This window comes from Nicrophorus vespilloides, unplaced genomic scaffold (assembly GCF_001412225.1).
Source record: "Nicrophorus vespilloides isolate i.1.1-1 unplaced genomic scaffold, Nicve_v1.0, whole genome shotgun sequence".
Lineage (NCBI taxonomy): Eukaryota > Metazoa > Arthropoda > Insecta > Coleoptera > Silphidae > Nicrophorus > Nicrophorus vespilloides.
Genome location: NW_017096478.1, coordinates 269526 through 281737, shown reverse-complemented (window position 1 = coordinate 281737; position 12212 = coordinate 269526). Strand labels below are relative to the sequence as shown.

Here is a 12212-nt window from a genome sequence, read left to right as displayed (position 1 = left end):
GTGTGTCTATACACGTCTCTCTATATCTCTATATATATATATATTCAGAGAGTCCAGAAAAATAAGAAGGACAAAGAGGACGAAAAGAGCACAAAATTGCTGGTAGGAGAAGAGACCAAAAATGAATTCCCACAATTTATTGCTGTATGAGCAAGCGGCGAGGACCATTCAGTGTGGACCGGGGATGATACTTTTCCCTCCAATAAAAATCGAACAAAACAGAAGGAAAATAATAAGAAGCCGGAGGAGGAATGAGAGATGAATGAAGGCAATCCATTCATTAATTTCCTTTTAGTGGAGGAGTGCCAGTCCGTCGACAATTGCGATACATTTTTCCGAAATAGAGATAAAAAAAAAATCTATTACCGCCAGTCCATTTTTCCTTTAATGGACGTCCATTACCAACCGCACTCCAAAAATCTTATGGCCACTCGTCACCTTAATACTGTAATTTCTAAGGAAACCGTTTCTTACCAAGTTTAGTATTTTATTTTTTTAAATTTTGAAGTGACTGAAAAAAATTCTTAATAATTACAGTTTATTAATGAATATTATAGAAAAAATGAAATTACTTAGACAAGATTTGAGTACTTAATTAATTACTTAAGGAATACTTTATGCAATACGCGATTTTTCATACAGTTTTGCTCTATAATAGAAACGTGACGAACGAAACAAAGTTGAAGTAATTTTCAAATATAAAATTTGTTTAATAAAATCGTTCAGAAACAAATATTTGGTGTATTTCTATATAATATTAAGAGTATTTCAGTAAAACTTTGCTCAACGTTAATTAACAAAAAAAAAATCTAAACACAAGAACGAAAGAAAGTTTTGTAAAGTTTGTTAAATTTAGGTATTAAAATCAATAATGAAAAATATCTGGTTTAAATTAATTAACAAGATTGAAAAAAGAATTCAAAAGTTTTTACAATAAATACGAAGTTTAAATTTAAGAAATTTGTATTTATTTTATACAAATATTTCTAATTATTGAAGAAATGAAAGCAGTAATTTTCAAATATAAAATTTGTATTTAAATTTACCAATTAAAATCAGTCATGTAAAAAAAATATTTTTTGTGTAATTATAAGTTGGGAAAATTTTAGTAAAAAAAACATGAATCAACAAAGAAATATTAAAAAAGTTTGAAAGAAACTTTGAGAAGTTCTTAGAAGGAATGCAAAGTCGACATTCAAAAAAGTATTTAATATTTGATAAATAAAATGGGAGTTGAATTAGAATTTTATAATGGTGATTAAATTTAATAAAAAAGAACGTTATGTGTTAAACTCGTAGTAGTAACACAAAGTGTGGTTGAGGACAGATTAGAGAAAGAAGATTTAAAGAGTTTACACGGACGTAAACGTTGGGTGCGTTAAATTCGAGGATGGGAAAAAAGAAAGGTTGTAAAGCCTGGGTTAAATATTAAACGCTGTCGTTTAAGTCGATCTAGAGTCAGCCTTAGAGCACAGCAAGAATACATATAAAACGGTTTGGATCCAAGTGTCCCTGCGAGATATAAATGTATATTTAAGCCAACTGTTAGATTTACTTAAGGACGACGTGTATTTGAACTGCTATTATTATTAGTAATTCAAATTATAAAAGATCATGAATGAAATTTAGTAGTTCAAATTTTAGCAAAAATATTGGTTAATTTCTTGACTTACGACTGAGTTCTGTTAATATACTTTAAAATGAATACATTTTATTTTTGTTGTATTTGCGAAAATTTGCTGTAAATCGAAAAATTGTTGTAGTTATTAAATTGATTTAAGTTGGTAGTTCAATGCAAATATCAATATGATAAGCAATTTGAAAATAGTAATGTAAATAGGTTAGTTTTTATGAAGTAGGCTTGTCTTTATTTGTCATCTGGTTATGTCAATTAATATGAATATTTTGATTTATATTTCTATTCGTATTTGGAGGAATTGAATATATTGAATAAATTCCGAATAAATTTAAATTGTGGACAATCCATTTGGGCGTTAATTTATACGAAAAAGTGAAGGACGTAATTGAAATTTCGCGCCCTTTTATTGCGGAAGTGCGGCCACGTAAGCAGCGAGCGCCTTGTCGAAAACGGCAAACCTCGAAGTGCCATTTGTTATATTTGCATAGGAGCGGGACTGCTCGAACCACCACCCTCTATCACCCTGTTTTCGGTTAAACGTGACCATCGTTCGAACGCCTCTAATGGACTCGCGACCCCGAGGACCTCGTCTGGTTCCCGAAATTTCGAAATCATAAATATTTAAAGGGCATTCTCAAGGATCGATCTTGAAGTGAGCGGGGGTTGAATTGAGGACGAGGGTGGTTCTGGTAGTTGTTGTTGTTATTATTGCTATTACATCCGGAAGGGCACACTCACCGCTGCTGCGAGCGTAGCACTATATCCGGTTTGGGAAAGACGCCTTCCGCCTTGCATTCCACTCTTATATCCTCCGCATCAGCTGATACTCGACGAAGGATCAAACTCTTCTCTGGTACTAAAAAAAAAACATAAAACGTCAGTTACAATTTCGATATGAAACTCAAACAAATAATCTCGTGTTTTGTAAAACTTCGATATTTAAAATTTTATGATGTTTATACCTCAGGTTAAAAGTTACTTCCTCCAAGTTTAAACGCAAGATGTAAATCAACGTTCAAGTTCAATAAAACACACAAATTTCACAGTTAAAACGGAAACTTCATACACTGTCAAATATTATTTGTGACATTTATTTTTGACTGTCAGATTCATTCACAGAGCACACTTATCTTAATACTAAAGATTTATCAAGTGAAGAAACATAAAATTTAATAGCCATAGCAGTCCAAATTACATTTTACTAATTATAGAATAGTGAATAAATAATATCTAATTCACCAAAATTTTGACTATTTAATTAAACATATGATAATTTCTTATATTTTTGTATATATATCAAACATACATTATAAATGAAAATTATAATTTGAAATCTCAGTATGGAAGTAATTGTATTGAAGTTACAATTTCAATTTCGGATAAATTACCTATTTTCTGATATATAGAAATAAAAAGTATATTTATATTGAAACAATAATACTTCTATTTTCTAATAGGTTTTCGGATAAATGGCCTTATTTTCTTTAAAAAGTTTCATTAATTTCTCATATTCAACCAAAATAATTTAAAATTTAAGTTTTTTTTAATTTTGACTATTTATTTACACTTTTGCTAATTTCTTAGATTTTGTATATGTACGAAATACAAACATAAGTATTTCTGATAAATTACCCATTTTCTGATATATAGAAATAAAAAGTATACTTATATTGAAACAATAATACTTCTATTTTCTAATAGGTTTTCGGATAAATTACCTTTTTTTTTCTTTAAAAAGTTTCATTAATTTCTCATATTCAACCAAAATAGTTTAAAATTTAAGTTTTTTTTAATTTTGACTATTTATTTACACTTTTGCTAATTTCTTAGATTTTGTATATGTACGAAATACAAACATAAGTATTTCTGATAAATTACCCATTTTTTTAGACACTTTATTAATTTTTGATATATAAATATAGAAAGTATAATTTAGAATATCTACATTTCAACAATAATTTCTAATATATTTTCTTATAAATTATCTTTTTATAAATATCTAATATAAACAACAATACTTATAATTTCTAATAGTTTTTCGGATGAATTGCCCATATTTCTTTAAAAAGTTTTTCAATCAAAATAATTTAAAATTATAGGTTTTCTTAACTGTTTTCAGAAATATTATTAAATTTATAGAAAATTCTGATATTTATACATTATAAAAAATACAAAGTAAGGTTTACAATCTGTATATGGAATAAACAATTTTCATTAATTTTTCGAATATATTAAAATACTCTTAATTTCTCATATTAAAACAATATACGAAATCCTCATTATTTCAAATATTTTGTCCATTAAAATCTATCTATTTTGTCCTATAAAAATATATGTTTTGACCTTAAAAACAAACATTTTTTCGGATATTTAACCGATTTTATATTACAATAAAATACGTAATAATGATCAATTCGCTAAGATTAAAATATTTCATTAATCTAATAAAAAAAATGAAATGAAACGTTATAACGATGGGTCATCAGTTTTCTTTGGATACGTTTAGTAATTGAAATTTATGCGGGCGCACGCGGCTCCATTATCATGCAAAGTATTAAAAATAAATGTGATTTATATAATATGCAGGTTCCTGTGAGAGAGAAATATATATTTTAAACGAAATTGATTGCGCGTAACAAAAGTGACATTCTTCGCGACGGATGAGGAAAAATTAAAGAAAAGAAAATAAACGTCCTCCTTCTTTTTGGTATTATGCACAAAAGTTTTGTGTGAATAGCGAGAAGGAAGGGTTGGTCCGTTCCTGGTGTGAGTGTATGTGTATGTGTGTGTCCGCAGCCCGCGCCACCACCGGAGGTTGCATAATGGTCGCGCTCTGGATATTACGTAACGAAATACAATGGGGCAAAGCCAAAGGAAAATCGTTACTTCTGCACTCGCCCCGCCGTGTGCAACGAAGGACTACTCTCTGTACGAGAAAAGGATAGAGTCTATATGTATATGTATATATATTATATATAAATGTGTGTTAGTGTATATATATAAGTACACTTCCTTTAAGTTATGGCTTTATGGCCTTTATGGCATTTACAACTCTCGGTGCGCAAATACGAAACCCCGTCGCTAAAGGACGAAGGAGGCCTTTCCGCAGAAGGAGGAATCCGTGTCCAGGCCAAGTTTTTCCCTGTTAATGATCCCCCGGCAGTTTCTTCGGGACATTATCCTTCTCCTCGAGGCTCGCGCATTACGAGGGACGACTCCAACTTGGACCATTATCAAAATCTTGTTCTCCTCTTCCTTTTATTTTCGTCCTCCTTTTTTTCTCTCTTTCTCTCTTATTCCGACGAGCCATCATTCCGGTCATGAACTTAAAATAAATTAAAACAATTTCCTAGGAAAATGCGCAGACAACGACGGATAAAACCGGTTAATATTTTAATCCAAACTATCTTCAAGTAACTCAGTGAAACTTACTGTTTTCTTTCTTTCTATTAAGCGGGAGTTATTGTTCGGATTAAAGAATCGAGTAAATCGTTATAGAAATAATTGAACAAACTTATTATATCAACTTTGACAATATAAAAAGAATATAATTTTCAAAATAATTTTTAAAAATTTCACAGAAAATTCTGCAGACAGGGTAAACCCGTTAATATTTTTATCCGCACTAACTTCAAGTAAATCACGGAAAGTTACAGTTTTCTTTCTTTCCGTTAAGCGGGAGTTATTGTTGTACTTCCTGATTTGGATTAACGAAACGAGGAAGTTAAAGTAAAAACAGTTCAACGAACTTATAGTGTCAACTTTGACCTCATAAAAATTATATATTTATTACTGATTTATGAATTAAAAAATGTATAAGTTTTTTTTGCCATAATGAGAAATAATAAAGAAAGAAGAAATATAAATCTATTTTGTTCCTTATATCTATTGAAACTCGATTATAATTAAGAATACTTATTAATTGTTCCGTTGCAGATAAATGGCGGATATATCCGCCCAACTTTGTATACAGGAAAACTATGCTTAATTCTACTTGTAAAAATTTCTATTTTTTTATTTATATAAACATGTAATACATTTTTACTAAACATATGTTTTAGTCAAAATCACAACGCGGCTCTTTTAATAGAAATTGTGGCTCCCAACTATTACTATGGTGGCTATGGTGGAAAATGAATTTTATTAGTAAACACATCAATTGTTATGATTAATGCGGCTCCTAAGTCTTTTTTTAACAAGCAAGTGGCTCTTTGCTGCAAACAAGTTGCCGACCCCTGTTATACTTTATACCTTTTGGTAACGTTTATCTCTATAATGTAAAAAATAAACAATTGAATTCTTTATTTTCTTTTTCTCACAGCAATCTTCGATTATTACGTGTTTTTCTTTATATTCAGTTTATTCGTACAAATATAAAATCAATGCAATAATTTCCAAAGCGACGGCGGTTTACGAAATCGTAAACCGTTTTTATGTCCGGGCCGGAGGAATCAAACTTGATTATAAAATATCGTGTAACATGTAAGAAATGTTGAGAGTTTATCGCACTTCGGGGGTGTCGTAAAGCCCTCCTCTTGCTCTTGGGGGTGTCCGTGCCCTTATCGCCTGATTATTTCTGTTTCAAACCCACCCCTAAGCTAAGGTTAGATGAAAATAAAAAAAACAGGACGAAGGAAGCGGAAGGACGACAAGAATAAAAAAATATATAACTCCAACAAACACACACACACAGGATAACAAGAAAAAAAACTGGATGCATCCACCGGATATACCCAAAACAACGGTCGGAAATTCTTGAACCGGAAGAGATAAGCTCCTCATCTGGCCTCCTTCGATCCCCTCCTGTGGCCGGGATTAAAACAAATTCCTCAAGGAAAAGCGCAATTAGGAAATATCGTCGATTAAGTCCGAAGGTTTATGTGTGTGTGTGTTTTCAACCCCTCTCACACTCTTATTCTCTTCCTTTCCTTTCCTCGCTCGCATTTTACGTGCTTTTTTTTCGCGCGCCGGAGACCCATTTTCTCTCTCTCTCGGTTCCGTTTACATTTTCGCCCTTCCGACACCTTCCGGTGCACGAAATAAATCGATTAGAAACTTTTTCGCGCAGCGATAATAACTTCATTATAACTGTCGTTTGTTGGTGCATGTGTGCATATATGCAACAATTCGACCAACTAAACTTTCGGCTGGGGGTTGAAAAACAGAACAACAACGAACAGAAACAAAACAAACAAATAAAAAAATGTATATAGGGAAAACTGGAGGGCGTGCGGGTAAATAGAGCGGATGTCGCTGCTGCTGCTGCATGTAATTATTGTCACGGAAAATTTTCATTAACCTGAAAATTCGGTAAATTAAATTGAATTTCATTATTATAGCCAAATATTTCAACCTGTGCACAAAATTAATTCATTTTACGTTAAAGTCATATTGCAATTAGTATCTCCAATGTGTTTTGTATTCACGATTTGTTACATTACATAATCTATATAAATAGTATATTTATAACATTATTATTATGAAAAAATTTACCGAAAATTAATTAAAATCGAGTCAATCTATGAATATAATTAATGTTCGTTCAAATGACTTATTTTTTAATTAATTTAAGAAATTATAAATTTTGGAATGGAAATAATATTATAAATATGCAAAAACAAAATTTGAAGAGATTTTGTGTTTTTGAAATATACAGTTTGATCAATTTATTGATATTTTCCCAAGGGCGGATATATCCGCCCAAGTTTTTATTCAGGAAAACTATGCTTGATTCTGAACGCGTACGTGAAATTGCTATTTATACTTGTATGTTAATATATTATACTAGTACAGTAAAGGTTTGTATAAGAAGGAAGACTATAAAAAATAGATACAAGAGTGTGAAGTGGAAGGAAATTAGATGGAATTTCTGGAATTTTATTTGAATTAAGTAGACTTAAGTCTACTGAAGTAAATTCAATCTAAAACTGAAATACTCTACTTTTCCGAATTTAACATTTACATGCATTCAGATTTCATTCTTGTGTTATGAAATGGAATATTTTAGAATGGAATAAATATTTCAAATATGTAAAAACATAATTTCAAGTGATTTTATTTGATATTTCTGATTTTAAAACATATTGTTTTCCATAATAATATTGATATTTTAATATTTTTAGGACGCATTTTTAACGCTTTAAGGGCAAACGGCGGATATATCCGCCCAACTTTGTTTAATTCTGAACATGCATCCGTAAAGGATTACAACTAAACTATTAATATAATTATGTTGCTATATTATACTATTATAGTTAAAGTTTGTATAAGAAGGAAGACTATAAAAATATAGATACAAGAGTGTGAAGTAGAATGAAATAAAAAAAAGGAAAAGGAACTGGATATAAGACTACCTTAAATTGATATTAATGCTGGTGCAAAGTTTTTTCTTCCCTCCTTTTTTCTTTCATCATCATCATAGACTCCTTTTCCTTCATCGCAGGAGGCGAGGCAAGACCTTAGCGTCGGAGGCGTCGATCCTTCCCCCCTTTCTAAAAAAAGGACGACGTTCGCGTGTACGTGTGATCTTGTCAACGGAAAACCTTATCAGTTTACGCTAAGCAAGTCGCTCCTTAGAGACGCCGGAAAAAATTGCCACGGGAAAAAACAAACGAAGTGCTTGAGAAAATTGAATCGATGGAGCAGTGAGCCCTCTTTCTCACCCCCCAAACGTTCGAATCACCCATCCTTCCACAGTTTCACCCGCAAATTGAACTGATTGAAATTAAAAAAAAAGTCTATAATCGACGAGGATTAAACAGTTTTGCAATATAAATGGAAATTTTTAATTCCTCCGGCAAAATATTAAAATTAATTGAAAACCTGTACATATCATCCAATTTTTTATTTATTTCATTTTATTATTTGCTAAAAAGGCATATATCACTGAAATACAGCATAAACAACAACAAAAATAGCAGTAAAATACATATGGGATGTTTAAAATAATTTCAAAAGATTTATTAAACCATTAAATTGATTGAAATACACAGTAATTAATAAAACTATAACAATTAGAAATAAAATACTGATAAGTTAAAAGTGAAATAAATAGTGTATCTGTAATAAAGTTATTCGAAATAGATTGAGAATATTTGATAAAACAATAATTGAAATTTTGGAACTTCACTTTACGAAAAATGCCTTTTTTTGATTCAATGTAATTTCACAATTAAATTTTACATTTTCTACAAAAAAAAGTGTTAGTTGCTATTATTTAAAAATTTCAGCCAATTTTCAGTTAATTCTATTATAATATTTAATGTTACGTAATTTCCTAATTTAATTTTATATTTTCTACAAAAAATGTGTTCTAATATTACTATTATTTGAAAATTTCAGTTTATTTTCAATTACTTTACTTTATCTATTAAATCCAGAGAGTCGAAACGAAACCGGTTAATTTCGGTTTACCGTATTCGGCGGAATTAACCGGAATTTTTAACTGAATCGTAACTAAAAATTTTAACTATTTTAAATTTTAATTTCAACAGGAACTGAACCGAAATTTTTAGACTAACCGAATCGAACCAGAGTAAATCATACTTTAAAATCGCCACATTAAGAAACTACTAGTTAGAAATGATATAAATAATTGAGAAATAACATACAATATATTTTTGATAAATAAATGTATAAATTTTGATATAAAATTGGGAAATTATTATAAACAAAACAATTATTGGAACAATATTTGCATTTTCTATGAATATTTATAATATTTGCTTTGAAACTAATAATAAAATGGTAAAATCCAAATTATCAAATCAATGAACGCGTTTGTATTTTTTTTCAATAACATTATTCAAAATCTTCTAGAACGCTCAGAAAATTATAATTTTATCATTTATGAAAGTCTAGGTGCTCCATTCAAAGAATGTCCTGCGGTGAGCGTTGATTAACTACTACGCTCCAAACATTCGGAGCTCACAAATAAAATAATTCATCATGATCGGATGGACGGGCAAATTTAAGTAACAGCCAGTGACCGAGCCTCTTGCTTTGCTCCCTTGAGAGGACTAAAAATATGATGAATGCTTTTAACATATTTATACACTGTCGCATTTGTTATTTTTTTTTTGTTCATTCATTTTTATATACATTTTCAACTGCAGACGTCGTTTCACTCGCCATTTGATAAATGATGCACGAATTCTAATCAACGTTACAAAGTGAAATTTCGAAATTTTAATCTGATTAAATCCGACATGGCAATTCGTATGCAAAAAAAAATGAAAGAAAAAAATATAGTAGTAGTAAAGTAGACATACACATCGTATATCATTAGTTGCGCAACGAACTCGAGCTGTTTATGAAGCAGATTTATTTATAAGCGCATTCATAATCTGCAACTTTTCAGTGTCACAGAAATAAACTGAATGATGAAATTTTGATTAATGAAAGTTTGTTTTTTTTGTTGTTGTTAAGATTTTGGATTTTTCCTTGAATATTTTAGTAATTTATAAAAATAAACTGTACAATTATTATTGAGTAATTTTCATTTATTATTTAAGTAGATTCTTCATTAAACTTTTTTATAATTAATTATAAATTTATTTTTAAGTTTGAATATCACAAATATGATTAAAACTAAATGAATGATGCTTTTTCTAATTAATTTGCCTTAATTCAATGTTTAATTATTTTCAATAAAATGTAATTGAAACTGTTGATTTGAAAGTGTTTTAATTTGTTAAATAACAAAAATAATTTAAAAAAAAACATATATTGACAAATTTACGTAAAGTTTAAGTATTTTCAATCAAAGTATAATTTTAAAAATATCAATTTTAACATCAAAAAATCAAATTTCATCTAAAAACTCATAACGTAAATATAAAAACAATGTTGTTATGTGAATGTGAAAACATTGATTAATGCTTAAGATGTATATTTGTTATTTTTCAATTAATTAGAGCGTGTGAATGTTGTCAATGGCAACGACTCTAATTATGCGTCTGAATATGGGATTTATACCCGGCGCATCCATCACAACACCCGAGCGAATCCATTGATGAATACGGCGTGTGTAATTGTTAAATTTACCGACTTGTTCCTGAATTAAACGCGCTATGGATTTATTACAATCATCATTTAATCAATTTTACTATAACGCGTTGGATACGCGAGGGATGAGCATGACATGAACTTCCACATGACATCACTCAACAACTATGCATAAACATCATTACTCGCGTGGCATCTGAGAAACTACATGAATTAAATTATGTTATATAAATATATAATTGATTAGATTGAGAAAAAAAATATTTCTAAGCATGTGAAGTAAAATATTATAAAACTCGCGTGGCGTCTGATAGACTCTATTAAGAATATTTTGCTGTTGGATTTTATATGCTTTTATAAATCGTCAATCAGTGTGAAGAAGGTACAAAGTAACCGTTACAGTTTTAAAAGTAATGGTTGTTATGTACCAACTAGCGTCTGACAGACACCGTGCGAATAACAGAATATAATTGATTAGATTGAGAAAAAAATCTTTCGAAGCATGTGAAGTAAAATAGTATAAAACTTGCCTGGCTTGTCTGATAACTTGTCTGATAAACTCTATTAAGAATATTTTGCTGTTGAATGTGATATGCTTATATAAATCGTCAATCAGTGTGAAAAAGGTACAAAGTAACCGTTACAGTTTTAAAAGTATTGGTTGTTATATACCCACTAGCGTCTCACAGACACCGCGCGAGTAACGGAAAGTTAACAAAGGTGTAAAATTACCATTTCACTCTTTATATATTAAACATATATATAGAGACTATATAAAGTTTCACTAACGAAATTATATAAAAATAAAAAAATTTAACAAACGCTTTGATCATAAATAAGAAGAAATGTATTTTTGTTGTTACAATTTATACTTTCCTTACATTTACCATGTAAAGCGTTAAGAATGTTTTGTTTTACTTTAAAAAAAATGTATATATATAATGTAGTTAATTTAATCTGAATTTTTTGCTGTGTGTTCTTTTGATGGAAATTAATTGTACTTTGATACGCGATACGCGGCGTAATTAGCTCGTTATAGTCCGAAAATCTCGAAAGAAATTAAAAACGAAGAGAAGTTTTTAATGGCTTCGGATTTCTCATTAATTTGTATATCGGATGGATGCGATAAGAGAGAACAAAATACGCAGTTGAGAGCTCAGTTTTTTTTTGTTAAACTTTTTTGTAATAAATCAATAGAAATTCCTTATTTTTTTTATTAAAGAGAAATTAAATAAACTAATTAGAAATGTACATAATTTATCATTTATGTACACAGAATCAGAATAAGTTTCTTATTTTTTTGTAGAACAATAAAATATATTAATTTGTATGTTTGTTTTAATAATAAACATCAAAAACGAAATCAAATCAATCAAATCACTGAAAACAGAAATTGAATTGTTGCTAAATTGAAGAATTAATTATATAAATTTGAATATTAAACTAAATCTAGATAAATCTTTGAATGCTTTCTAATAAATTGAATTAGTAAATGACAAATTTTGGTATTGTGCAGGGGTGGATAAACTGTGGCTCGAGGGCCGCATGCGGCTCTTCAAGAAAGTTT

At 29.5% G+C, this 12212-nt stretch overlaps 1 protein-coding gene across 1 annotated transcript in view; it reads right to left on the bottom strand.

The window, feature by feature from the left end:
- Nucleotides 1–2042: 2042 nt before the first annotated feature.
- Nucleotides 2043–12212, bottom strand: part of LOC108557119 — a 165987-nt gene continuing 155817 nt past the window's right edge. The window contains exons 5-6 of the mRNA XM_017913524.1: nt 2378–2495; nt 2043–2229 (exon numbers count right to left, since the gene is read on the bottom strand). Coding sequence (XP_017769013.1) covers nt 2043–2229; nt 2378–2495 — 305 coding nt within the window. The remainder of the gene's footprint in view (nt 2230–2377; nt 2496–12212) is intronic.